Source organism: Arvicola amphibius, chromosome 17, assembly GCF_903992535.2.
Source record: "Arvicola amphibius chromosome 17, mArvAmp1.2, whole genome shotgun sequence".
Classification (NCBI taxonomy): Eukaryota; Metazoa; Chordata; class Mammalia; order Rodentia; family Cricetidae; genus Arvicola; species Arvicola amphibius.
Window position 1 is genome coordinate 32,159,785 of NC_052063.2, and position 27,573 is coordinate 32,187,357.

General features: G+C 49.0%; 1 protein-coding gene across 2 annotated transcripts; it reads right to left on the bottom strand.

The window, feature by feature from the left end:
• Positions 1-929: 929 nt before the first annotated feature.
• Positions 930-17,916, bottom strand: Sdr9c7 (short chain dehydrogenase/reductase family 9C member 7). 2 transcript variants are annotated; one of them, XM_038314718.1, is made up of 10 exons: positions 17,777-17,916; positions 17,242-17,398; positions 17,047-17,118; positions 16,834-16,909; positions 14,484-14,550; positions 14,279-14,341; positions 13,764-14,169; positions 9,742-10,000; positions 8,859-9,022; positions 930-3,031 (listed from the first exon to the last, which is right to left on the bottom strand). In XM_038314718.1, the coding sequence occupies exons 7-10, from the start codon at positions 14,062-14,064 to the stop codon at positions 2,814-2,816; spliced, it is 942 nt and encodes a 313-aa protein (XP_038170646.1). In that variant the 5' UTR covers positions 14,065-14,169; positions 14,279-14,341; positions 14,484-14,550; positions 16,834-16,909; positions 17,047-17,118; positions 17,242-17,398; positions 17,777-17,916; the 3' UTR covers positions 930-2,813. The 2 variants fall into 2 exon arrangements, with proteins under 2 accessions (XP_038170646.1, XP_038170647.1); XM_038314719.1 differs by lacking the exons at positions 14,279-14,341; positions 14,484-14,550.
• Positions 17,917-27,573: the final 9,657 nt, after the last annotated feature.

Here is a 27,573-nt window from a genome sequence, read left to right on the forward strand (position 1 = left end):
GCCACCATGTGGTTGCTGGGAATTGAACTCAAGACCTTTGGAAGAGCAGTCAATGCTCTTAACCTCTGAGCCATCTCTCCAGCCACTTATAACTTAATCTGTTTCTTGTTTTACCTCAGGCTTTTCTGTATGTCTTCCTTACCTTCTGTATGTCTTCTTTTTACTACTTTCTGTGTCTATCTGGTGGCTGCCTGGCTTCTGGTCCCAAGCATGTCCCTCAATTTCTCCCTCCTTCTCTCCATTCTCCTCTTCTCCTCCTACTTATTCTCTCTGCCCACCAGCCACGCCTATCCCTCCTGCATAGCTATTGGCAGTTCAGCTCTTTATTAGTTCAATCAGGAGCCTTAGGCAGGCAGGATGAAACAGATGTAACACATCTTTAATCATTAAACAGACGCAGCAGAAACAAATGTAACACACCTTTCTACAGGTAAAGTACTATTCCACAGCAGAAACAAACGTAACACATTTTTGCCTAGTTAAAATAATAATCCACAGCAGGGATTCTAAAAGAAACCTCAATGGGGCTCTGAGAAAACACTTCCTGGAAGGCTGTGAAAGCAAGCTGTCTCCCCTGTGAGTTAGGAGTGAAGAAGCAAAGAGCGACAACCCTTGGCATTCCCGCCTCTATATTGTGAGTGCAGAGCTACGGTCCTGGGAGCTGGGTCCTGCTCTCACTATCTATCACTTAAGGGGGTGGGCTTTCTGTTACTCCTTCCTCAGTTCCTTCTGTCTGAACCAGAATCTGGTGCTGGGAATAGTAGGTAACAGACTGTAGTGGATTGTATATATGTCCTCTCCCTTCCCAGGGACGGGAAGTCTAATTCCTAGAACCTGCGATAGCTGCCTGACTTGGGAGGGGTTTGCAGAGGCAACTGAAGTCACATTATTCTCTAACCTCACCCAGTTGTTGATGAGACACATAGACATTTTGATTTTCAAGAATCACATTTGAGCTTTATTGCATAAACAGTCATCAAGATTTTCAACATTTTTATTTGTTTATTTATTTAATTTATTAATTGCTATCGTTGGGACTGGTGGCACATGTCAGTAGTCACAGCACTCTGCGAGCAGAGGCAGAAGAATCACAAGTTTGAGGGACTATTGAACATTATAGCGAGTTCACGTTCAGCCTGAGCTGCTTGGTAAAGTCCTAACTGAAAATCCGAGGGTTGGGAATGTAGCTTAGTGGGGGAGTGCTTGCCTAGAATGCTCAAACTCTGGGTTCGATACTCAGTGTAAAGAATTTTTTTTTAAACAGAAGCTCATATAACCCAGAAGTTCATGGCTGTTTTTTGAAATATGTATTATTCAGTTCCATGACATATTTGAAGATGTTACAGTTGCTGTCCTATAGCTAGAAAAAGGAACCTGAATACTGGAGCTCTGTTTTTGTTTGGATACTGAGCTGGGGGCCCTTGGGTAAGTTGCTTCCCACTCTGGGCGTGTTAGTTGATTCTCCAGTGTTAGCTGATTCTCCTGTGTTAGCTGATTCTCCAGTGTTAGCTGATTCTCCTGTGTTAGCTGATTCTCCTGTGTTAGCTGATTCTCCTGTGTTAGCTGATTCTCCTGTGTTAGCTGATTCTCCTGTGTTAGCTGATTCTCCTGTGTTAGCTGATTCTCCTGTGTTAGCTGATTCTCCTGTGTTAGCTGATTCTCCTGTGGCACTACCTATAGCTCCCAGGTGCACAGCTGCATCGACTCATCTAGGTCCTTGGTACCAGTTCATAGTCCTAGCCTCTGCCTTGGGTCTATTGAATCAGATTGTCTAGCATTAACATTCATATGTATCTTCCCCCCTGGGGTTTATTTGTTTCTTGAGACAGGGTCTTATTTTGTAAATCATTTGCCCTTGAACTCACAAAAATCCTCCTGTCTCAGCCCCCACAAGTGTTGGGATTACAGGCGTGAGGCACCATGCCCAGCTTCCATATCTTATTTTGTGTGTAGCAGTGTTGTGTCTGCATATCACACTATGTGCATGCTTTGTGCTTGTGGAGATCAGAAGAGGGCCTCAGATGCCCGGAACTGGAATTATGGGAGGTAGTGGGACACCATATGGATCCATCGCAGATTCTCTGGTCAGCAAGTGCTCTTAATCTTTGAGCTGCCTCTTCAGCAGCCATGTGGACTTTAACTGAGTGATTATGAGCGTCAGGTTGGGAACAATTACATTGTTGCTACTTTCCTTTGTTGTAGCCATTGTAACAAAATAAAACACAAACTAAACAAAAAAAAAAATTCCAAGATCATGATTTCCTCCTCCTCCTCTACCCTCAGAACCTCAGTGCCTGGTAGGTATTAAGCAATCAATAAATACTTGAAAGATTAATCAATGGTGATTAAAGAAGTGCGTGTTATATGGATCCCAATCACCTACAGATAGAGAAACGCAAAGGAAAGGAAACGACTTCAAACATTCTCTGGATCTGCGCTGGCAGTTCCGACTGCCGAGTTACAGTTTGTATATGCACAAACCCGTGCTTGTGAGGAGAGCTGTGGGGAGGGGCTGAGAGTCTTCCATGGACTAAGTTATCCTGTGGTATCTACAGGGAGGCCACAGCTTGTCCTTCAACAGAAGCCAGCTTTCTTCTTGAGTTTTCCAGGGCCAGGGCCGCTTAAACCTGCCTTGGTGAGAGGTGTCTTGGGGCCCATACGGCAACTCTCTAAATCAGCAGGGGCCACGTCAGGTTCTGGAGGCCCCAGCGGAAGTGGGGAGACATAAGCCAGCAGTGAGTGTCTCTCTTGTGATCCCACAGTCCTTTGCCCCCTCCTCCATGCACCACTGGCCATCCCTTGAGCTCCCCAGCTCAAACACTGTCTGCTGGCCTCGGTAAGTATCGGCTCAAGATGAAATCTGTCACAGACGTAGGCAACTTAGCCAGGGGGATATAGAGAAGCTTGACATCCAGGCCAGGGTTGTAGCGGATTCGGGGACTCCTGGAGACAACAGCATGCTCCATGCTGTTGGTGACATCGCTGAGTTTTGGATGTGCCATCTGCATATAGTTAGCCAACTTTTCAGTATCTGTTTGAGACATTGGGGGTGAAAGGAAGATAGAACAAAAGCCTGTTATTCTTTAAAAAAAATTCCCCCCTGAATTCCATCCAAGCTCCCTGTCTCATAGAAGTCTGATCCAGCATTTAAAGTGTGTCACCCACACTAGGTACATTGTCCCTCACCAAACGCCTATTTATAGGATCATTATAATATCTTTTTTGTATTTATTTATTTATTTATTTATTTATTATATATACAATATTCTGTCTGTGTGTATGCCTGCAGGCCAGAAGAGGGCACCAGACCCCATTACAGATGGTTGTGAGTCACCATGTGGTTGCTGGGAATTGAACTCAGGACCTTTGGAAGAGCAGGCAATGCTCTTAACCTCTGAGCCATCTCTCCAGCCCCTCATTATAATATCTTATTTCTCTTTCTAAACACTGGAGTTGTGTCCTGAAATCTCACTGTTTTATTAGATGAGCAACAAAAAGAACAAGCCCAGTTCTTCAACAACAAACCATTTAGGTGCTGTCTGACCTGGAACATATATGTCTGGGTATCTGCAAAATGGGGGCGATCACACAGATCCTAGAGCATAGAGCATACCACAGATGACTGTCATCTCTCTGATTCTGTGTCAAAATACCTGAGGGAAAAAACTAAAGGGAAGACTTATTTTGGCTCCTGGTTTCAGAGGCTGTCCTCCACGGCCACTTGGTTCTGTTGTTCTGGGCCTGCCAGAGGCCAAGCATCAGTGGGTGGCAGGCAAAGCTGCTCCTCATGGTGTCCATGAAGGAGCAAGGGATGGAAAAGAGGTGGAAAGGGAGGAAAGGAGGGATAAAGGAAAGAGGGGGCAGGGACAACATACACCCACTCTTTCACGGAGGGCCAGATAAATCTGCATTATCTCTCATAGCCCAGGAAGTATGAATCACCAATAGATTATCCTTTGCTTGTTTGTTTTGTTTTGAGGACAAAGTCTCACCCTGTAACCTAAACTGGCTTGGAACTTGCTATATAGCCCCCCCCCCCCAACACATGGTAATCCTCCTGTCTTAGTCTCTCAAGTACTGGAATTACAAGTGTGAGACTTCACACGGGTCTCCCCATCTTTCCTGTTGTATGTATGTATGATGTATGTGGTCCTGGGGATTGAGCACAGAGTCCCAGACACACCAGGCAAGTACTCTACCATTGAACTGCAGCCCAGTTGGGTTGACGCATTAATAACATTAGTGCCCCTGTGATCCAGCCACTCCTCTTAAGCCCCCACTTGTTTTGGGGACCCAGCCTTTAACACATAGCCTTTGGAAGACCTTTCTGGCCCAGACCATTCCCAGTTAACGGCAGAGTGGATGATGTGGAAGGACAGAGTGGAAAGGTTCACAGTCACAGAAACCTGGAAGTAGTAAACTATTGGCTGGTGGGTGCCTAGTTACTGCACAACGTTCCACGTTTTCTACCAAAGCATCTGGGGAATAAGAAGGTATTAAAAATGAGTAATCCTGGGGCTGGAGAGATGGCTCAGTGATTAAGAGCACTGACTGTTCTTCCAGCGGACCCGGATTCAATTCCCAGCACCCACATAGTGACTCACAACTGTCTGTAACTCCAGTTCCAGGGGACTCGACACCCATGGCAAAACACCAATATACATCAAATAAAAATAAATAAATTTAAAAATGGCAATTCTACAAACAGGCGTGGAGACACAGATGGGTGTCTAAGTAGTTCAAGCCTGTTGGGGCTCATGACATAAGAGGCAGACAGACCTCTGGCACCTCACTATGCCTCTCCTCCTGTACTCTGGGGCAGAGGTAGGTGTGCAGAATAGGGGGTGGGATTCAAACTTCAGAGAGAGTAATAAGGGCTCCAGAGGAAGTAGACTTGAGTCAGACTTCCCTGGCAGGGAGTCAAAGGAGGGAAAGAGTAACAATGGTTAAAACTGGGAACAGAGTAACAAAGTTGTCCTGACTTTGGCCTGCTCTAGGTAGGTACGTCATCTGTTATCTCAGGGTCAGGATGCTTAGAGATCATTGGTGGGGACTGGCCAATGGCATTCAAGAGTCCTTGTGGCAGCCTCTAAGGAATTTCCTGAGAAGAAAACTGTAGAGAATTTCAGCTACATATTGGGGCCTTCCAAAGAGCCACGCTCACTTAAATAAGGCTTTCTTTTTAGAGATGGAGCTAGGACACTCCCAATGTTGTACCTGTTGGGAGTCTCCCACCAGCAATGCCTGGGCAGGAAGGTGAATGTGAGGGTGTGCTTAGGGTTCTGCACATCCCCTCAGGACACAGGACCCGTACAAGCCGAGGAGATGGAGTCAAGCCGAGGGCACCCGGCCTTGAAAGGCAACAAACATCCCCACAGACAGTGAGGTGGAAGGAGGTGTCCGGCCACAAGAGGTGGTACGTTCTTACATTGTTTTCTTAAATATTTGTTAGTTCTAATTTTGCATGGGATGGAAAGAGAAGCAGAAGTTCCCACCCAACTCTTTACTCCCCTGGATGGTGGGGAAGAGCACACAGTTTAGATGTGGGCCCTTGAGAAAGCGTTTGCATTCTTGAGACAGCTCTCTAAGAAGTATTCGAGGCCAGGCTTTGCTGCTTTGTCCTTGACACTTGATGTCTGGTCCCGTCATACAGACACTCATTACGAAGGGCGTGGCTAAAGGAGAATGTTTGACGGACTCCCAGCGGGTGAAGATGAGACAAGAAATCCAGTTAATATTCTTCTGTCCCTCCTCAGCTCCTCCTTAGCCCTCGTGACCCCACTTTATCATGCGATCCATCAGCACTAGACTGTTGTCCTCTGTTCTCATGCCTGCTCTGGTGACTCTGAGCCACTTGAACATGGTTCTGCCCCAGACATAGTTAAAAGTAATGCAGGAAATCTGGAGCCCATCCTGGGGTTTAAAGCCAGGGACCTGTGGGATTAGCCACAGCACCTGGCACTGGATCATCACTCCTAATATTCCTCCAGTCTCTCTCAGTGCTTGACCCTGTCCCTGCACTACCAGGACCTGCCCCTTCAGCTTTCTGAGTTTCAGTGGAGCCTCCCATCTGGTCACCTTATCATCCCCAGATATTTGAGCTTAGGACAAGACCCATGGTCCTCGGTGTGGGTATCTCCAGAGGTTTTCCCGCCCTGCCTGCCTCTACCCTATTCATACTGCTGCCAGGTTAGTAGGAAGAACTCCACCGAAAGTTTGCCTGGCTCATTCTATGCCAGTTTTGTTCAGTTCTCCTAAAAATCCATAAGAGAATCATACTTAGGTGAATAAGCCTTCATTTCTGAGAGCTATGGGATCATGCCCTGGAATCTGCCTACATCCAGACCTCCAGATGTTGCTCATGAGCATCTGTGGGAAATGACTAGTATCTTGTCCCTGTCGGTGAGCTCTTATTCACCCAGCAAAACTAAAGGATTCATTATCACCTCTGTGGGCCATTGGTCACAGCAGAACCAGGTCTCTCTGTAGCCACTCCAGATTGGCTTTGAGTTCTGTGCCTATCCATTAGAGCGTTATGTTCTGGGTGTGAGGGATTTGCTCTCAGATCTCCTCTGCAGAGTTGAAAATGTTTATCTAAAAGCACTTATCAACTGTTCTTGAAAAATCACAGTGTGGAATAATAGGTAAATTAGCCTAGGGCTTTTAGCAAGCCAACTCTTACTGTTCTTTAGCACAGTTATTACCCCTCCCCGCCCCCGCCCCATTGTCTGACAAGTGGCTTTCAGGGAAGTTTGCCTCTCTGCATCTTCCTTCAAGGACCTCTTGGAAACTCCACAGTCCCTGTCTGCATAGGTAAATTCCCCTATGAAGTTTCCAGAGACTGACTAAACCTACATTGCACCCCAGCCTCAGAGTAGATCTGTAAATAATTTGGCCCGCTGTTTGCTTAAGAATCCCACAGAGGATTACATTATTCATTCCCTCTACCACCTAATCCCGTCCTTCCAACAGCTGCAGATTTCCCTCTGTGGGATCCGTGGGCACATGACCTAGCCTGAGCCAATCAGAGCCAGCCTTATGTTCCTTTGAGCCTGTGATCCCTCAATGGGACCTCCAGGTCAGGATGAGTTTCTTAACTCTCGGAGAGGTGCTGGGCAGGATTCTTAGCTCTGTTTGGAAGCTTACACTTGGGGGAGATGAGCGGTGGGCGTGAGTTGATACAAAACAACCAGAGATGAGAGAAGGAACAAGACCATACCCTAACCAGAACATTATGTAGCTGATCAGATTGTGCCCAGAGAACACTGTTGCAAGAAATTCCTTTCTTCTTAAATGCTTTGGGTAGACTTTCCTTCACTCGGTGCCCCAAAGTTCTATCTGATGTTCTGCCTGAGGGCACCCTTGTCCACACAGGCTGCTGTTATGTGCAGAACAGAAAGACTGGTTTCTTTAAGGAACGAAATCAACCTTACCAACAGTGAACGAGGTTGTGCCCCCACCAGATAAACCTTTCCCCTAACCAACAGAGAACGAGGCTGTCCCACACCGGGTTCATCAACATAAACCCAGCCCTCATTCTACATGGCTCTTCCTCACACAGCGACTGCTGGCCTAAAACATTCCAGGCATCCAGAGACTTCTCCCCACTTCTGCTTCCTGTCCTGTTGGAAACACGATCCTGTCTGCAGACACCAGAGAAAACTTGAGACCACAGAGCAGATGGCTCTGTCTGATGGTCCCTCAGCTGCCCCGCACTGCTGCTACCTGCTGGGTTCCTTAAATGCCCTCAAAATAAATGTCCTGTCTCAGAGCCCTCTGAGGCTTATAATTATAAATTCCCCGTCTTCCCTTTCCACGACCCACCAGCACCCAGCTCTGACTCCTCAAGCTACCATAGCAGAAGCTCCTTTTATACCAGAATCTGAATTCACACTCCAGCCCCTTCTTGTCCTTCCTTCATAGCCTTATTTCTCGGCAGTGACATTGAATCACGGTTGTCACTAAATGTGTGTGATATTTGTCATCAGCTACAGACACCAAGGGGCAAGTGTGCTATTCTGTCCACCCTCGTGTCTGACATGCGATAGTCTCGCAGAGAAAGATGTCCCCAGTGGAGAGAGCTTTCTCGGTTTCCCTGCCTTGCCTTGCATTGCTGTGGACAGGAAAACTGTCTCTAAACACACACTCCTATTCCCGGGCAGTTCAGACCTGCCACAGGCTTGACTGATTTATATTGTTGTAGTTTGGCTTTTACGTGTTCCCCTAAAGACCTATGCGCTATTTTTAAGCTCCGTATACAGGTAGGAAACTGAGGCATAAAATGATCCGTCAGGCTGGGCGTGGAGGTGTATGCCCGGGATTACAGAATCTAGAAACAGAAGCAGGAAGGTCCAGAGCTCAAGTCATCCTCAGCTAATAGAAAGTTTTAAGACAGCCTTAGCTACCAGAGACCCTGGCTCAGGAAAAACAAAACAACAACAAACTTTTAAAAAGAAAACAATGAAGCCACCGCAAAACAGACAAACAAGCAAGCAAACAAAAAACAATGTCCATGCTCACAAGTGGCAGACAAAGCCTGGACTCCCAGCAGGAGGTCTGGCTCCCACAAACACGCTCTCTCTTTTGCTAGTCTCCTCTCAGTGTGTTTTCACAAGATCCACCTGCACCCATGTTTGGAGGAGCCGTGCCAGAGCAGACAGCATCTGTCCACCCATCCCTACCTTCCCCGCAGCTGTGGCCCTGCGACCTGGATTCTAATCTCAAACTCCAGCTTTGTTACTAACTGTATAGATAATCTTTGGGGCTCTGTCTCATCCTCTGTAAACTGAAATTCAGCCAGTGACCCCCCCAAACCCCCACAGCTTCCTCAGAGAGCCCGCTTCCTCCTGGAGACTCACAGACACGGAAATACTCCTCTCCGTAGCTATCCCGGGTCTCCTGCGGCAGCCGATCCCACAGCTTCTTCATGCGTGATTGCAGAGTTTCCTGGCCCAGGATGGATGTCCGGTAGTTCCCCGGCTCAATAATGCTGACCTTCACCCCAAAGAAATGAAGCTCTCGCCTGTGGGATCAAGAGTTGCGTTTGGTCTAGCCTCAGAATGACAGGCATCAGAGACACCTTTGGAGGGACCTGTCCCTCCCAAAACTTGGAGGTGTTCGGCCCACCGCCAGAGCTAATTTCAACACCACCTTTATGCAAATGGATTTCCTTGAGGCCTCAGCCCTTTCCAAAATGATCCAGTAGCCTGGAGCAATCTGCATTAGGCAAAACCAACAGGAAATTTGTAGAGAATCTAGGCCAAGGTCCTGCCTCCTCCAGGTTCTTTCCACCCAGCCCTACCCCAGTCACCAAGTGACTAAAGGAATAAGGGAATCTGCACAAAGGCCAGCATCTTCTGAGGGGCTTCCAGAGGCACTTCTGCTCCGGGCCTCCCCTATGTGCTCTCTCTCTCTCTCTCTCTCTCTCTCTCTCTCTCTCTCTCTCTCTCTTTCTCCCTCTCTCTCTCTTTCTCTCTCCTCTCTCCTCCCCCTTACCCCCCCCAACACTGCAACACTGAGACTTAACAGGGTTTGCCTCACTCTGGGTTCGCCCAAGGGAAGATCCATGTGATGTCTTCTGTCCTCATTCCACAGGACTCCCGCCTCCTCACTTCTTCCCTTGGTCCTGTTTGAGAGTCTTCTTCCCAGAACTCCCCTGCCTACACTCTGACCCGCTCAGACCTCTATTACTGTGGTAAAGCCCGGAGACCCCCACCTGGTTTGGTTCCAGGACCCACTGACCTGATGCTATCAGAGAAGGCTTCAACACCAAACTTGGAGACACAGTAGCCACCACCGATGAGGGCCACGCGCCCCCCGGAGCTGGACATGTTGACCACCCTGCCCCGGGCTTTCTTGACCATAGGCAGCATGTTCAGGGTGACTTCAATCAGTCCCACCAGGTTCACGTTGATCACTTTCACGAAGTCTTCTTTGGTCAGCCATTCATTGGGGCCACTAGGCAGGCCCACACCAGCGTTGTTCACTAGGGCCCAGAGGCCTGCAGGGAGAGACAAAGGAAGAGAGAACCATACAGGAATCAGCAAGTTCTCTGGAAGAGCTCCGTGGGACACCAGCCAACAGCTCGCTGTCCATGGGTGGCTTAGCCGGTGGACAATGCCTAAGGACAGTGGGCAGACACTCAAGAATGGTGTGGCTTGGGAGAGCAGGGAAAGCTAGAGCAAACCGAAGGCCAAAGTGTTCAATGTTCCCGGTGGGATGCTTTTTATTTCTCTGATTCCTGTGGTCTGCCAACTAAACTGGGCTCTGTACCTGCTATAAAAAAGACTTATGTGCAGCCAGTGGCCCTGATACCGTGAGGTATGGGTAAGAGATGCCATTTTCATGAAAATGGATCAGTGCTTGGCTTCTCAATCACGCACCCTTTTATCTACTCTTCCAGGTTTCCAGTTCATGATGACCCAGTCAGTCCATTCGTCTATTCGCCTAGCAAACCTCTTTCATTCATTCATCCAGTGTCTGCTCTGTGTTGTCACTTAAGTAAAGGAGACCTAAAATGAACAAGTTGGGATCTTACACCTCCAGAAGCCCAGAGACCAGAGAGAAGAGTGAGCTTGGAGTATTTATAGAAAAGCACAGAAGAACACACACTACGGTACTTGTGGCAATGGGGTGAGGGTCTCTCAGATCAGGAAGGTAGGACTAGAGAAAAACGGTGTGGTCATCCAGCTCTGCGGGGCCTTGGGGTTAAAGAAAGCCAGGGCTCAGGTCTGGCTGTGATTCCGACCTTGGACAAGCCCCTTCCCTCCCTGGGCCTCGGGTTCCTGATCAAACAGCACCAGGACAGCTGTTTCCACAAGCTGCTAGGGTGAGACTGTAGGAGAAGTTCTTCTCTCATTTGTTTTATGAGCTGAGCTTTTGAGTGAAATGCCACCAGGGAGGTGATGAAAACAGTTCAAGCCTCTTCTTTCCCCAGGGACTCCATGAGCCCCAACCCCTGGCCCTTCTGTTCGGTTCTCTGGTACAGTCCCATTTTGATTAAGACAAGCCCCGAGACCCCTTCCTGAGTGCCACGGTGCACTCCCTCTCACAAGGGCAGATCTGGATGCGACCACCAATTCTGACCCTGGCTCTGGAGTCCCCCCTAAGCCATGTCTCTCCCCATCTTCTCCCCTCTTCAGGCTGGAGAGGCTCCAGGAGCAGAACTTACTGGCAGGACTCAGAGCCTTCCCAGCTAAGGGACCTCTCTTAGCAGAAGGAGAAAATGAGGCTCCTGAGACACAAAGATTGTGACATTTGAGTGCTATCGCTCTAGAGGGGGCCACAGACCACCCCTGCCTCTGATAGTGTTTGTTTTCCTATAAAGAATAACTAGAGGGAGCTGGAGAGATGGCTCAGTGGTTAAGAGCATTGCCTGCTCTTCCAAAGGTCCTGAGTTCAATTCCCAGCAACCACATAATGAGGGCTGGTGTCCTCTTCTGGCCTGCAGGCATACACACAGACAGAATATTGTATACATAATAAATAAATAAAAAATATATATAAAAGAATAACTAGAGGGTGATCGGAGCAGGGCTCACAGCTCCAGGGCTCACAGCTCCAGGGCTGTGCTCACAGGAGCAACTAGAGGGTGATCGGAGCAGGGCTCACAGCTCCAGGGCTCACAGCTCCAGGGCTGTGCTCACATATAAAAGAATAACTAGAGGGTGATCGGAGCAGGGCTCACAGCTCCAGGGCTGTGCTCACATATAAAAGAATAACTAGAGGGTGATTGGAGCAGGGCTCACAGCTCCAGGGCTCACAGCTCCAGGGCTCACAGCTCCAGGGCTGTGCCCACAGGAGCCCGTCTACCCTCCGCCTCAGTGTCTGGAGCTCTGGGATGCAGGGATGCATCACCTCACCCAGTCCCTAGTGCTTCCTCCACGGAAGATGCTGCCCAGTGGCACATGAAGAATATCAGTCCTCCAAAGATGTCACCACCCCAGGAACCTGGGCGTTTGTTAGGGTGTACGGGGAAAGGGAGGGTTAAGGCTATAGGTGGAAGGACGGTGGCTAATCAAGTGACATTATCCCAAGGTCACCAGGTAAGGCCACATGACCACAGGACACTAAACTGGAAAGAAGATAGCAGGAGCCAGAGAAGCAGAGAAATGAAAACGCATAGAGAAGACGTGGCTCAAGCTTATTGGAAGAGGGAGGGAACCATGAGCTAAGGAATGCCGGCAGCCTCCCAGGGAGGAAAATCCTGGAAGTGAGTTCTGCCCCAGACCCCCAAAAGGAGCCAGCTCTGTTGAGACATAGACTAATGAGAACCATTTTGGACTTATTTCCTCCAGAATTATGGGGTAATAAATGCGTGCTGTTTAAGCCACTGCACTTGCATGGATTTGTTGCAGCAACTGGAGACTGCTACACCCAGTGAGTCATGGTCACAAATGGCTGCAGGCTGGGTGCAGGGAACAGGCTGAGGCAGCATGGCGGATGGGACTCACCCTGCTGAATTATTCATTAACTAACTCAGTCGACAAATATTTATCAAGCACCTTTCTGGGTGACAGATATTGTCCTAGGTACTAAGGACATGGGATGAGTGAGAGACATAGGCCCACTCTCAGGAGGCTTTATTCCCGCAGAGGGAACAAATGATAAAGATAAAAAAGGGGCTGCCTTTAATCCCAGCACTCGGGAGGCAGAGGCAGGCGGATCTCTGTGAGTTCGAGACCAGCCTGGTCTACAAGAGCTAGTTCCAGGACAGGCTCCAAAACCACAGAGAAACCCTGTTTCGAAAAACCAAAAAAAAAAAAAAAAGAAAGAAAAGAAAGAAAGAAAGAAAGAAAAAAGGGGCTGAAGTATGGGCTCAGCAGATAAGAGTGTCTGCAACACAAGCCTGGTGACCTGAGTTCAATACCCAGGGCTCACATGGTGAGGGAACTGACTTCCAAAACCTATTCTCTGATTTCCACACAGTTTTTTTCTTACTCTGTTTTCTTTTTCTCTAACTCCCAATCCACAGAACCAATGCCCTTTTTTGGCCTCTTCTCATATTTCACACACACACACACACACACACACACACACTAATTATAATAACAACATAGTTTTTTAAAAACTGAAATGCATCATGTACTGAGTAGGGCTAAATGTTAGCACTCTAGGCAGAGACCTAGCGATTTTTTTGGAAGCAAAAACTTCCCCATGGTCTCCGTTCCTGTAACTAAGCAATCCTGTGTCCACACCCTGTATGCCACGGGTTCACCAGGCAAGAAAGTCCCCATGTATTCTTTTTACAGCCTCCAACACAGGTTCATTTTCTAAAGGGAGAAACCCCCTGCTGGAGGATGTACAGAAGAAATGGGCCCACCCCACCCGTGGGATTCCACCTCTTGCCCCTTCCTTGCTGCTCCTAGCCTCAGCCCTCTGAGAACTGTGACCGCGCTTCTATGGGAGCCAATCTGGGACTCCTGAAGTCTCCAAAAGGCACCTCCATCTTTAGAGGTTTGAACATTCGGAACATTCCAGATGCTGCCTCTGTCCTGAACCTCTGAGGGAGAAAATGTCCTCAGGATGTTGCTACCTCATGTTAGCTGGCCAAACCATGCCACGGTTCCAGATTCAACCGCACCAGAGGCTCTTGGCCTGCTTCCTATCATCTCTCCAACTCCATTTGCACATCAGGTCCCAGAAAGGGAGGGAGGGAGGGAGGAAGAGAGAGAGAGAGAGAGAGAGAGAGAGAGAGAGAGAGAGAGAGAGAGAGAGAGAGAGAGAGAGAGAGAGAGAATGTTAAGGAATGCAGTTCACCCCACCTTGCTCGCCCACTTGGTCCCTCACCCACTGGGCTGCGGCCTTGATGCTCTCAGTCTTGGTGACATCTAGGAGGATGGTCTGCAGCTGGTAGGAGGTGTCCTGCTGGAGTTTCTGGGCCCCCTCCTCTGTGAGGCAAGCAGCAAGCACTCTCATGCCCCGATCAACCAATTGTCTGGCCAGCAGGTTCCCAAAGCCAGAGTCGCAGCCCGTGATGAAGACGTACTTCTCTGAGAGGTTTCGAACCAGGTTGCAATTTTTGAACCAGCGGTACATAAAAGAGAGGTCCGTGAGGGCTGCCATTGGAGCTAACGTTCAAGGATGGGCCCAGGAATTGGTAGGATAGTCTGGTCCCTAGAACTCAGCAGGCAGCCTGCCAGAGCCCACAGGGAGAGAGAGCTCTGGGACCTGCAATAGACACAGAGCCTCTGGGTGAGCTGCTCTGTAATTTTATAGGTGGATGCAATAACACAGCAATTAGCAAGACGGAGCAATTAGCAAGAAATTCAAGTCCAACCTGAATCGTGTCACCTCTGACAAAATGACTGCCCGGGTGACTACTTCCATCTCTCTACTTGACCTTTCAGGGATGGGAACCAAAAATTGAGAAATTCATAGTAGTGTGAGTTCAAGTGCATTCTGGGAAGGGGCGTGAGAGGGCAAAGGAGAGAGAGCTTAGCCCTGATCTGAGCTCTCTTAAGGAAACCCCACCCCAGTTTTACCTCCTGTCGAGGGATCAAAACCATCTACAATGCATTCAGGCATGTCAATAAATTTAATTTCTATTATCTGAAAATAAAAAAAGACAAAGTCACTAATATAAAGCAAACAAAAGCTGAATTGAGTCGCCAAGTCCCAGGAGAAATGAACTCCAGGGCATCAGCTCTTTGAGATCTTGAATTAATTTAGGTTAGTTTTGTGACAGAGTCTCACTAGTAGCGCTGGCTGGCCTAGCCTAAACTTGCCAAGCTGTGACACCCCTCCTGCCACTGCTGGGTGCCACCACGACCATCTATCTTCTTTGGAGGTGTTGAGTGAGCCTCCATCACGAGAGAGGATAAAACACACAGGGTTTTCCCAGGCTGGGTGTGACTCGCTGCTGACTCCAGAGGCTGTGAGGCGTCTCTGTAGGGGAGGGAGGCTGGAGATAGGAGTTTCAACTTCTAAAAAGTAGGAAGACTCTAAACAGCTGGGTGGGTGGCACATGCTTGTAATCTTAGCACTTGGCAGGATCAAGAGTTCAAAGGTCATCCTCAGCTATAATAGCTAGCCAATCTGGGCTACGTGGCACTCTGTCTCAAACAAATAAAACATGAAAATCATCTACCAGAAACCAACCCAGGATTCTGCCCACCCTACCACCTGGTGGCCAGGTGTAGTGGGAAGCGGCGGGGCTGCGTCCGGCCACCCGGCTGCCGGCTAGCTTTACACCCGAAATAATTACACGGAAACTGTATTCTTTTAAAACACTGCCTGGCCCATAGTTTCAGCCTCTTATTGGCTAATTCTCATATCTTGCTTTAACCCATATTTAGTAATCTGGGTAGCACCACGAGGTGTGGCTTACCAGGAGAGATCTTAACCTGCGTCCATCTCGGAGAGGAGCAGCATGGAGACTCACTATGGTGACTGCCTGAAGGGTCTCTCCAACTCTACTTCCTTGTTCCCACAATTCTGTTCTGTCTACTCCACCTACCTAATTTTCTGTTCTCTTAAAGGGCCAAGGCAGTTTTCTTTATTAATTAACCAATGAAAGAAACATAGACAGATAACTCTCCTCCATCAGCCAGGCAGTCACAGGAGTCCAATATGGAGGAGACAAAGGCTGTCGGGGTGAAGGGTGTCTTCCCTTCTGCCCCAAGACCCTGGCACATGCTAGGTGGATTGATGAACTGAGGACAGGGAAGGTGGCAGTGCAGGGACCAGGCTATCAGGCCATTTGTCACTGTGGCTAATTCGATCTCCAGAAGGAAAAGAGGGCAGATGTCAAGACGATTAGAAGGTGTGGGGCCAAGGACAGACAACAGCAGATGGCGAGAAAAGTCGGGATGCAAGACAGCAGCAACAGGGAGGTTAGGGAGTGGACAGCTCCGGCTGGAGGCATACTGAGACCGACAGACAGTCAGACAAGATGAGGCTGGACCACAAGAAACCCGCTGGGAAGGCGGAAGGAGCTTGGGCAGAATCTCGGATCCCAGGGAGATGATTGTAGGGAGAGCAGGCTTAAGCTGTGGAAAAGGCCAGCGGCAGAGCTTGCAGAGAAAGCTATTCCAGGCAACAGAGAGCTTACAGAAAATCGGAGGGGAGGAGGAAGCAAGCTGGGTATTAGTCTTGAGGGACCACACCCAGCACTGCATAAGCTGCAGGGACGGAGCAAGGCTGGGTGCCTTCTTGGTCACGAGTGACCTCGTCCCTGTTTAGAAGGTCTGTACAGAAATCAGGTGCAAGGGCTCCCTAGAGAGGGGAGCAATGGGTGCATCTCTGTGTCCCGCTATTTACTGATGCTGGCAGCTATGCAAGTCACAACAACTGTTGATCCCACTGGGCAAGAATAAGACCGCTACCATAATTTTTGAGCCAAATATGAAGCAAGCTTTATTAAATACTGGTACAGACACTGGCCAGGTCCATACCTGTGATTCCCATAGAATGGCTGCAAATTATGTCAGGTGCTTATAGAGGCAAACCCCACAAGGCTACCTACTTCCTGCCTTTGTCTGATTGGGGACAAGCATACATCCTGACGGACCTCCTGCCTGCATGTTATCAAGCATATCCCGTGCAGATGGGGCAACCAACCCTGTATACAGATGTGAAAACGCGTGGTTTGTTATCTTACGTGAGCAACAGCCCCAGCATTCCAGCAAATTGTCTGTCTTTGGGCAAGTGGGGCTTACAGGCATTTTTTTGTTTTCTAGGTCTCTTAAGCACAATAATTTAAACTTCAAACATAACTGTAGGCCTCGTACAACAAGGCTGGGTCATTCTGTACCAAAGATTTGGGGGTGAGAACCAGGTCACTGGCCGTCTCTGAAGGGCAGACCCGTGGGCAACAGTAGATGACAAACCTACGTATTTCATGTCTTCCTCAAGGCTGTGGCACATCCTGTACTGGCTTCGTAAGCCCCCTCCAGTCTGGGTTGGCCTCCTGGGTGAGAGATCAAAGAAGTTATGCCCGGGAGATGTCAGTGTCCCTCAAGGGCTGAGCAGGCTGAGGGGCAACAAGTTCTTGGGGACAGGGTAAGACAGGTGTTTGACCCCAGAGTAGAATAATTCAGAACTGACCTGGAGCAGACCTATCCTGGATCCAGACACCTTCTAGGCCTCTCTACGGACTCTGGCTAAGGTAGTGGCTGCCTGGACTCAAAGAAAAAAAAAAAAAAAGAAAAAAAAAAACAACCCAGAACGGTAGACTGAGAGTGGTAGGTCCACATACAAGGCTGGGAGTGCCTCCTACTTTCAAATCCCAGCTCGCCTCACCTCGCTGGCATTTGCGGCCTGAGAGTTCAGCCTGCTTTGTCCTTTTCAAGATCACGCAGTAGCCACAGGAACTCTCAGAAGAAGAAGAAGGGCCTCATTCCCTCCAGATCATTCCCATCCTGTGGGAGGGCAGGGACTGGCCACACCAAAACTTGCCCTAAGGAGGTAGGCAGGAGACAGGACAAACTGAGTCCTGTTCTCCTGCTTCATCCCCCAAAGCAAAGTACTCAGGGGGCAACTGAGCTGCGGAGCTTCAGAGCCTTGAGAGACTGCTGACTGCACACATATACACAATTCCTCAGCTGAAACAGCGTTCACTCTTCCTTGTATTTCCCCAGAATCCTGATTAATATCTCAGGAAAAGCCTGGGGCAGGCATAAGGACTAGGGGAGCCTGCATGATCTTGGGGTCCTGAGATGTTCCCCTTACCTCTCTGTTCCCAACCCCATGACATATTACTGTCACCAGCAACCCACTAGATTCTACCACGTTCTTTGATCTTGGTTCCATACCTTGGGGAGTCCATGGAACTCACCAGAAAGGTAGATGTACAGTTCATGAGGAAGAGCAACCTTGGAGTCGCAGCCACGTGAGTACCACATATGATGCATGAGTGGTTAGTACGCTCTCTGTGTATGAGATCTGCCACCCAGAGCAGATTCGACCTGTCCAAACACTGCCATGGCCTTTGAAATCTGCTCAGAATCAACAAATCTTTAATGCATTCTCTCCACGTCTACTTTCAATTCTGAATTGAGACGTTTGTAAGAGCTCCTGGTGCCCCAGTAATGCTACCCCCTCGTCCTCAGCTCTTTCCTCCGCATGAAATTCCTATCAGCCTTCAGCTGGGCCACAACCTGTGCCCATCTGCCCACCTCCCACCTCTTAGGCTCATGATGGCGCATGTGTGAGAAAAAAAAGGAAGCTAGCAGTTGGTTTTATTTTTTATTTTGTTTTATTTTCCAAGTCTCTCAGACTTTTGAGGAATCTTGCCCTTGAGCACAAAAGAGATGTCCCCTTGACACAGAGACAAGACAAGAGGAATCTGGCTAGTACATTTGCACACCCCCAACTCCCTACACACATTCCTTCACCCTTTAGAGACTACAGTAAATCTCAGGGTCGTGGTCTCCAACACGTCTGATGTCTTGCTCCTCAGCTGCTCAGCTTCCCTCCCCAACAGTTATTCACCCAGCACGCTCGTGCTTCATGTGTCCAGCTGTCTGGCCAGCAGGATTCTGTCCGGGGCTGGAGTCACAGCCCGTGATGAAGACATGGTTGTCTTGGAGATGGCTCACCACCTGCTTCTCGCTGTATGAGTTCCACAGGCCCACTATGGCCACTAGGTACAGCTGCAGGACTTTGCAGAGAACACTGAATTCTGAGTCAAAATGAGCCTGGCCTCTGTTCAGACCCGAAGGGGTGGGAACAAGAGGGCTGTGGTAGGCAGCAAGGGCGGCCTGCAGGCTTTTGGCACTGAGTCCTCAGTTTCTTCCCCATTATTGGCTTTCTGGTACATTTTGTTCCTGTCCGACCTCGGCTCTGTGAATTCCTTTTGCTATCCTAATTGGTGAATAGCCTTAGATATTTCTGAAAGAAACCATGACTCAGTATTCAGCAAAACCTCGCTAGTCCCTGATTTCCCTCACCCCATACACCCATGTGTGAACCCATGCATTTTTCACAATGCATGCTCCGCACTAGTCAAGTTCCAGGTTCAGATTATTCTTACTGTCTCAGAGGCTGGCAAGCCCCTTGAGCCAGGGTCTTTCTGAACATGGATAGTTGCTGTTAATACCCTGGACTTGACATCAAAACACATTTACAGACACCTGTGTTGGGGACACCTGCAATCTGAACCACCCCAGAGGTGGATCCAGGAGCATTACAAGGTCAAGGCCAGTCTAGGCAGGGTGACAGGACCCTGTTTCATAATAAGGTTTTTTTTTTTTTTTTAGAAGCCTGCTGATATATCTCACTGGTAGAGGTTTTGCTGATACCCTGGGTTCAAGCCACAGTTCCTCTCCCTGACCCTTCCCCAAAACCTCCCTTCATAGAAAAAAATCTTCTCTGAATCTGGGTTTTCTCATCAGGCTTAGGATCCTTATTCAGAAATCTAAGTCATTCCCCTGCACCCGCAGTAGAGGCCAGAGGAGAGAGCAGGAGAGCTGTGGTGGCTGCAAGCAGAACTGTATGGAAACAGGAAGTGCGGTCTCCAAACAGGAAGTGTGATGCCGTGAGCAGAGAAAGAAGAAAGGGAGAGGAGTAGGAACTGGAGTGGAACTTCCAGAACTCATGGGAGAGAAGTCTAGGAAGACTCCGCCGCAGCAAGATGCCCTTTCCCCTCGTTAGGAGTATTTCTTAATATCAGCTCCCTGCTGATGCAAAAATTTCCAATCAAGCCAAATCAAAACAAGCCAAGTTAAGAAATATCCAGATTCAATGGGAGTTCTGTGTTCCTGGGTGGCCCCGAGGGGGAACCGGGAAATCGTGGGAAGGTGACCTCCCAGAGGAAGAAAGGGAGACGAAGTGTTCCTCTTTCAGGAGATCACTTAAGTACCCTGGGGTGTGGTCCTGACCCCATCCCCAGGGAGGGGTCAGGATCTGGCCTGCTGGGATTTGGAGTCCAGACCAGACCTGGGGGCTGGGATAGATGCGAGGGACTGTGGCCTATGCTCCCAACTTGACATTCCAGACTCTTTGGATATAGGGGTGACAGAAAATTGGAATGGTAATTATGACAAACACTTAGTCTCTCTTTGGGAGCAAAGGGCATAGACTCAAATCTGGTTACTTCCTGCAGGCATGGGGAGGCATGGAGAAGGGGAGAGCCAGGTGTCCACATTTAGCGAGAGGTGTGGCTGGAAAGGCATCCCGGAGAAGGCAGGCATCTGTTCCTTGGGGGAGATGAGAAGGCAGGTGTCTAGGGAAAAAAAAATTGTTATCGCTAAAGATGAGTGTGCCAGAATGAGGAGCAGGTAGGCCCTTCATTGTGGCATCTTGGAATACTGGAGGGTGGAAGGTCCTGTCTGCTGGACAGACCAAGTGTCCTGAGTAGGTGCCCGCTTGAGCCTGGAGAGATGGTACCAGCATGGGTGTTCCAAAAGCTTGGCAGCCGAGGGTGTGGTGAGGATTACCGTGTGAGGTCCTGTCCATCGAGGTTTGAGAGACCTAGGAGTTAACTGTTTGAGGAGTACTCTGTCCCCTGAGGAGAGCAGGGCAGGCTTAGGGGCATTAGGGTCCACTGGTGTGGTGGCAGGGAGACAACTGTGAGCATGTGAATGGAGAAGGGACCTTAAAACGGAAAGGTAGGGAAGGTACCCAGCCAGTGGAGGAGTTTGAACTGGGAGGTGATGGTTAAAGAGAAAGGGCCTGCCATAAAGCAGCTCAAAAGGGCTCAGGCCCATAGGGGAACATGGGGTGGCCCTGAGGTGAGGGCCAAGATAACCTGAGTTCAGTGGAGAGCTTGGTTAGTTGTTCAATGAGTCCCATTGTCCAGATGTTGAAAGCTTCTGACATCAGCTCCATGACCCTGAGCCACCACATCTGCTGTTTCCCTGGAGACTGGAAAGGTTTCTATCCATCCTGTAAAAGTGTCCACAAGTGTTAAGAGATAACAGAGTTTTTTTTTTTCTTTTTTTGAGTAGGCATATGGGTAAAATTAACCTGTCAATCTTTGCCCGGTTGGTGTCCACAAAGCTGGTGTATATGGAGAGCTCCTTGTGGGTTAGCCTGGGCACACGTCTGGCAGAAGAGTGAACCTGTAAAATAGAATCTTGGAGATGGGTGGGGTTAAAAGGAAGTGGAAGAAAGCTTTGGGGAAGTGGCTAAGGATATCTCCACCCAGTAAATGTGCTGGGCAAGCCGGTATCGCTAAGAAAGAATGAGAGAAAAAATGTTCTGCAAGAATGTAGGGCAGTGGCAAAGTTTTAAGTGGGGAGGAACGGGTCCCGACTACCCCCATAGCTGAAATTGGTGAGGGAAACTTAAGGCCTGAGTGAGATAAAAGTAATGGACTTACCCGCCACTTGTAGCATGACCCTAGGCTAGGAGAGGGTTACGGGATATAACAAGTCTGGGCAGCGTCAATCCTCTGCAAGGCTGAGATGTTTGAAGGCTGGCACAGTTTCACATGCCGATGGTGATGAAGCCGGACCTCCACGGCTTGGCATAGAGGACAAGCCAGCATGGGGGTATTGTGATTTCCAGTGTCCAGGCTAGCCGCAGTCAGATTTTCTTTTTTTAAAAATCTTTAAAAAAATATTTATTTATTTATTATGTATACAATATTCTGTCTGTGTGTCTGCCTGCAGGCCAGAAGAGGGCACCAGACCTAATTACAGATGGTTGTGAGCCACCATGTGTTTGCTGAGAATTGAACTCAGGACCTTTGGAAGAGCAGGCAATGCTCTTAACCTCTGAGCCATCTCTCCAGCCCCCCGAAGTCAGATTTTCTTACACAGATTCCCAGATATCAAATTATTAAATGGAGTTTGGCGAACTGTTCCCTGCCGTGACCCAAGTGCCTTGACATCTTGAAGCTGATTGGGTGACGAGGGGCCGAAGAAAGGACAGACGCAGATACGAAAAAGCTGGCACTCGTTGGCTTGAGCATGCCCTGATGGAGCCTCAACCACTGCAGCCTGCAGCCTCAGCAAAGGGCCGACTAGTCTCTGCAGGGGGTCTGACGGCAGCAATCTCAGGCGGGAACATCCGGAAAGCTGCAGCTGCTCCTTTAGGCTCACACTGCTCCATCACCCACAAACACCCAAACATGGACCAGAGGAAGAAGACGTTGCCAGTTCTGAGCCTGACCCGTACAGGGAACGGCTTTGCCAGTCACCATGGGTCTGAGGCCTGGGTCCTTGTCATGGCGGCTCCCATATCGGTGCCCATGTCGGCAGTACACACTCACCCAGGACTTTATTGACTAGGGGCTCCCTCTGCTCTCTCAAGTTCCCTGGCTTCTTGGGCAAGTTTGACTCTTCGATACCAGTTTAAAATAAACAAGGTGATTTCTAGCTATTTTTATGATTTTTAAAAAAAATGTTGGCGGGTCCCTAGCAGCTGGCGGTAGGAAATGCTGGCGGGTCCCCAGTGGCAGTAGGCAGGCAGGCCCACAGAGCAGCCAGTACCAGGCAGAGACAGCTCGCGGCGGGTCCGGGAGAGCCACCCAAGCGGGCAGGTGTGAGCAGGCATTGGGTAGAAGGCACATAGACACATCATACAAAATAGAATTGGATATTTATTACTTAGAGGAAAGAGAGAGTGTGGGGGAAGAAGGAGAAGAGGAAGGAGAGGAGAGAGACCCGCGCGTGTGTGCCAAGAGGGGACAGTGAGAAATCTAAGATGGGGGGGGGGGGAGAGCAAGGGTCCCTGGGAGTGGGCGTGGCTTGCCTCTTAAAGAGACAAAAAGCAGGAGATTAGACACCACAGTTTGATGGAATTGGGGCGGCGAATTCTCAAAACTGCTTCCTGCTGATTTGTGGGTGTCGTCTTGGGGGGGGAACCTGAGAAGGCTGGGTGCTGGCCACATCCTGGCATAGCTGGTCTCTTTGCTCCCAACCAGTGTCTGTGGTATGGAAATGTCTGGTGTCTCTTATCCTGTTTAAGGTATTGGCAGAACAAAGAACAAAGTTAAATTAAGGAAAAAAATTTTAGGACCAAGGAATTGAGAGGGATGTATCTGACCTGTTAGGACTAGGGAATTGAGGGGGATGTATCTGACCTGTTAGGACTAGGGAATTGAGGGGGATGTATCTGACCTGTTTAAGGTGGATCAGCTCCCTGGAACTCACAAGAATTCCTTGGGTTTGTGAAAACAGAAGTTTTAGACACATAATGACTGTGGCATATTTTTGTACAACGAAAAGTATTTTTTAAGACTATGGAAGGCAGCATAAGAGAGAAATTTGCTTTGAAATTTGTTTGGTGAGGTAACCTGGAAAAACCTCTCAGTTATCAGACTGTATCAGAGATCTTTGAGAAGGATAAGATTTTACTTGAGTTACTGATTAAAAAATGACAGAGAACTTACTTGGTTGGCACCCAGAGCTACTCTTTTTGGTTCCTCCATGGTCGCTGAAGGTTGCACTTGACCTTTGATGTTTAGCACAGGGTCTGCCAGGCTCCAAAAGACCCTGTGAGCTAAGAAATCTGTAGGAAGACAAGCCTACCTTGACCTGAGCAGCTAGGCCATCGATTCCAGCGATTCTGTCCACGTCTGAAGGTCTTTAGGTGAAAGGCAGTTTTTCCCAATGCTTAGTGCTTGGCAGTTGGACGTTGTTCTGCACCCATCTGTCTTCTGTCTTCTTTGGAGGAAATAGAGTGCTGCTGCTAGGAGCCAACCTGTCTTTCTTTGTTATGAAAAGATTTTTTTTAAATTAAATATTTAAATATCACATTCCCCAGATCTCTGAGCAGTTGAGGGCTAGAATCTGCCTGGAAGGTTGGGTCTGAGCTTGATTGTACTGGCTCTTAACTTAACAGGTAAGATTTATACTCATAAAAAGACAGAAAGAAGAAACTGCTTGCAATAGAGGGTTAATGGCAGAACTGACAATGGGAGAGAACAGTTTAATATATTTTAAATGAGGGTTGGATTAAATATAAGGCATTTTTGTAAGAGACTTAAAAGTACATACCAGTTTAAAACATGAGACTTATGATTTTGTAATCTGAAATGAGATGTAACAATTATTATATACAGAGTGAACAGGAATTGGGCAACGTGGGTGTTTTTGATGGGCCCTATCAAAGGCATGCCATTGCACAAAACACATGTAACAGAGTTAACAAGAGGATTTTGTTGAAAACCAAGGGACAAGGCAGGGTATACTTAAGTAAGAATGGGAGAGCTTGGTCACATGACCTGGCTCTCAGCCAAAATGGTGGTAAGGTCACCCATGTAATAAAGTTAACACTGGGGAACCTGGCAGGTAATACCTCTGTAAAGATGGTGGAACTTGGTCACCTGACCTGGCCCTCAGTCAAGATGGCGATAAAGTTATCTGACCTCAGTCAACATGGCGGCAGCCACATGTATGAAAAAAGTCACAATTTTTGAGCTGTAAGGATTTTAAGCTTAATGAGAGGGACCTAAAGGTGTGATCTGTCCTGTTGCTGAGCTGCCATGCCATACTATAAGCTGTAGAAGGGGGTCAAAAGGCTGGAACCGAAAAAACTGTACCATGCCATGGCTGGAATTGAAAAGGCCTGCTGGAATTTAAAAGAGCCGGGGAGCTGGTTGCTATCCAGAGCCAAAATTGTGAAAACCCGTGAAACAGCAGCACCTCAAGGCCTACAACGAGAATGTCTCCCTGTTTAGGCGAGATGCAGATCAGCGTGAACACCCAAGACCATGTGGAAGAGCATCCCCTGTCCACGGGTGGGGTGTTATGGCCTAGCTGGATCTGGTCTGGTGACTCAGAATCCAGAGAGGCCGGGCTGCTCTGAGCGGCGGTTATGGTGAGAGAAGAAAAGAAGGAAAGAGGAGAAATGAAAAAAGGATAAAGAAGCTGGGAGTCCCTAGTCAAATGCACTGTACGGGGAGTGTGCAGTGCTAACACACGGTCTGGCTGACCCCCGGGTCAGTCCAAACACGATTCCGGTAAAGGAAAGCAACTGTAGCAGAACGGGGAGACTCATAGATTGATGTGGGGAAGCCCGTGGTGGGAGTGGAAAAAGAACCCAATTCAGGATCCTGACCCTGGGAGTTTCTTGTAGAAGCGCCTATCCGTTGTCACACGGCACCAATTTTATGATTTTTAAAAATGCTGGAGGTCTCCGGTTTCAGTAGGCAGGCCCCCAGAACAGCCAGTACCAGGCAGAGATGACCGCGGGTCCTGGGAGAGCCACCCAAAGGTGTGAGCAGGCGGCGGGTAGAAGGCACATAGACACATCGTACAAAATAGAATTGGATATTTTTTACTGAGAGGAGAGAGAGAGTGGGGGGGAAGGAGAAGAGGAAGGAGAGGAGAGAGATAGAGAAGGGCCCAAGAGAGACATGTGCGCAGGTGCCAAGAGGGGACAGTGAGAAATCTAAGATGGCGGGGTGAGAGCAGGGGCTGCTGGGAGTGGGCGTGGCTTGCCTCTTAAAGGGACAAAAACCATAACAGCTATAATGAAATTTTAAAGATTTATTTTTCTACAATTATATATGTGTGCATGTATACATACATATATGTATATATAAAATATATACTTTTATCATCCTCCTCTCATTTCCACCAGACACCATTGCCTTCCAAACAAGGCCCTGTCCTGGTTCTTGCCTTTATGGGTGTCCTTGTGTCTCCCTGCATTACTTAGGACTGATTGCCTGAATGAGCATGGGTGGGGAGCTGTTTACTAGAGCTGGATAATTTATCAGTAACTACACCATTGAGGAATAAGACTCCCCCTCCTTCAACAACCGTGAGCTGCCTATAGCTCCTCAGGGAGGGGTGTGCCCTTATGAGCTCACACCCTCACCCCAGTGATGGAATGGTGTTGAGCTGATGAAGTCACTTTTGTATACAGCCCTCTTCCTGATCCAGATTGCAGGGATCCAACTGGTTTTATCGCTACTCAAGATTGCAGCACCTTGGGGTTGACACTCTTACGGTTGCACCAAGTTGATCCAAAGCACCAGTGCTGGGATAGCCTGCTTCTCTCCTGTGTACACACCTAGACCCTAGGCCCCTCAGAGACGCCATTTTGTAAGGACTGCAAAGATAGGGGGTGTTTTGGACCTCAGTTGGACAGGGAGGGCCCTCAGCCCTGCCTACTGGAAAGGTGTCAGTTTAGAGTACATTCTGGATAGACACTAAAAAGGAGCCAAAGTCTGTCCCTCCATGACTGTCCTTACTCGCTCTAGGGTGAGTACAGTCACTGCCCACAGCAGTCAGGGGTGGAGGAGGAAGAGGCACATGCAGTTGATAGAGAGAAAGCACAGAATCAGTCAGGGAGCTATAGGTCTGTGCAGCTTCTTTTTTCTTTCACATTTGTTATTTCTGATGGGTAAAAAGATGCTCAGAGAAGAGATGGACTCCGTGAAAGCAGAAAGCAGACTTAACCGTACACTTGACCAATGAGAAGGAGGGGAAGAGTAGCTTATGGAGAGCACTGAGCATTGGGTAGCAGCAAGGAACTGAGTCCACCTGGAGCTGGAGTGTTCAATCCCTAAGGTGGGTAGGGCCCATGCCCCCTACTCCTGTTGCTCCTCCTCCTGCTGCTCCTCCTGCTTATCTTCCTCTGCTCCTCCTCCTCCTGCTGCTGCTCCTCCTGCTGCTCCTCCTCCTGCTCCTCCTCCTCCTGCTGCTCCTCCTCCTGCTCCTCCTCCTCCTGCTGCTCCTCCTCCTGCTCCTCCTCCTGTTGCTCCTCCTGCTGCTGCTCCTCCTGCTCCTCCTCCTCCTGCTGCTCCTCCTCCTGCTCCTCCTCCTGTTGCTCCTCCTGCTGCTGCTCCTCCTGCTGCTGCTCCTCTGCTCCTCCTCCTGCTGCTGCTCCTGCTGCTGCTCCTCCTCCTGCTGCTGCTCCTCCTGCTGCTCCTCCTCCTGCTCCTCCTCCTCCTGTTGCTCCTCCTGCTGCTCCTCCTCCTGCTGCTCCTCCTCCTGCTGCTCCTCCTCCTGCTGCTCCTCCTCCTGCTGCTGCCCCCTTGCTCCTCTTCCTGCTCCCACTCCTCATGCTCCTCCTCCTCCTGCCCCTCCTTCTGCTCCCACTCCTCATGCTCCTCCTCCTCCTGCTGCTGCTCCTGCTCCTCCTCCTTCTCCTCTTATACCTTATCTACCCCTTGCTCCCGCTTCTCCTTCTCCAGGTCTGTGCCTGGCCTTGCCCTTCCTCCAGTTTTAGCTCCTCACCAACCTTCTGCTGCTCTTCTGCCTCCTGCTCCTCTCTACCTTAACCTCTTGCTGCCATTCAGGCTCCTGCTTCTGCAGTAGTTACTGGGACTCTCTTTCATTGCCTCCTTTCAGTGATGGAGAAGAGGGTAGAAAATTTGCAGCGGCCAGTTAGGACCTGTGAAGGCTCATCTGTGCTCACATCCAGCTAGCAGAAGACCTACGGGCTCCTGAGCTGGGACAACTGGCAGACTTCATTTCCTCAGTAACTGCTTGTTCGCCTATGAATTCCCTAGGTCCATCCACTCAGTGTTATTTCTGACACCTCAAACCTACAGCCTAAGGGTTTCTATTGCTGTGATGAATCACCATGACCAAAAAGCAAGTTGGGGAGCACGGGGTTTATTTGGCTTACACTTCCCTATCACCATTCATCACTGAAGGAAGTCAGCACAGGAACACACACAGGACAGGGACTTGGAGGCAGGAGCTGAGGCAGAGGCCATGGAAGAATGCT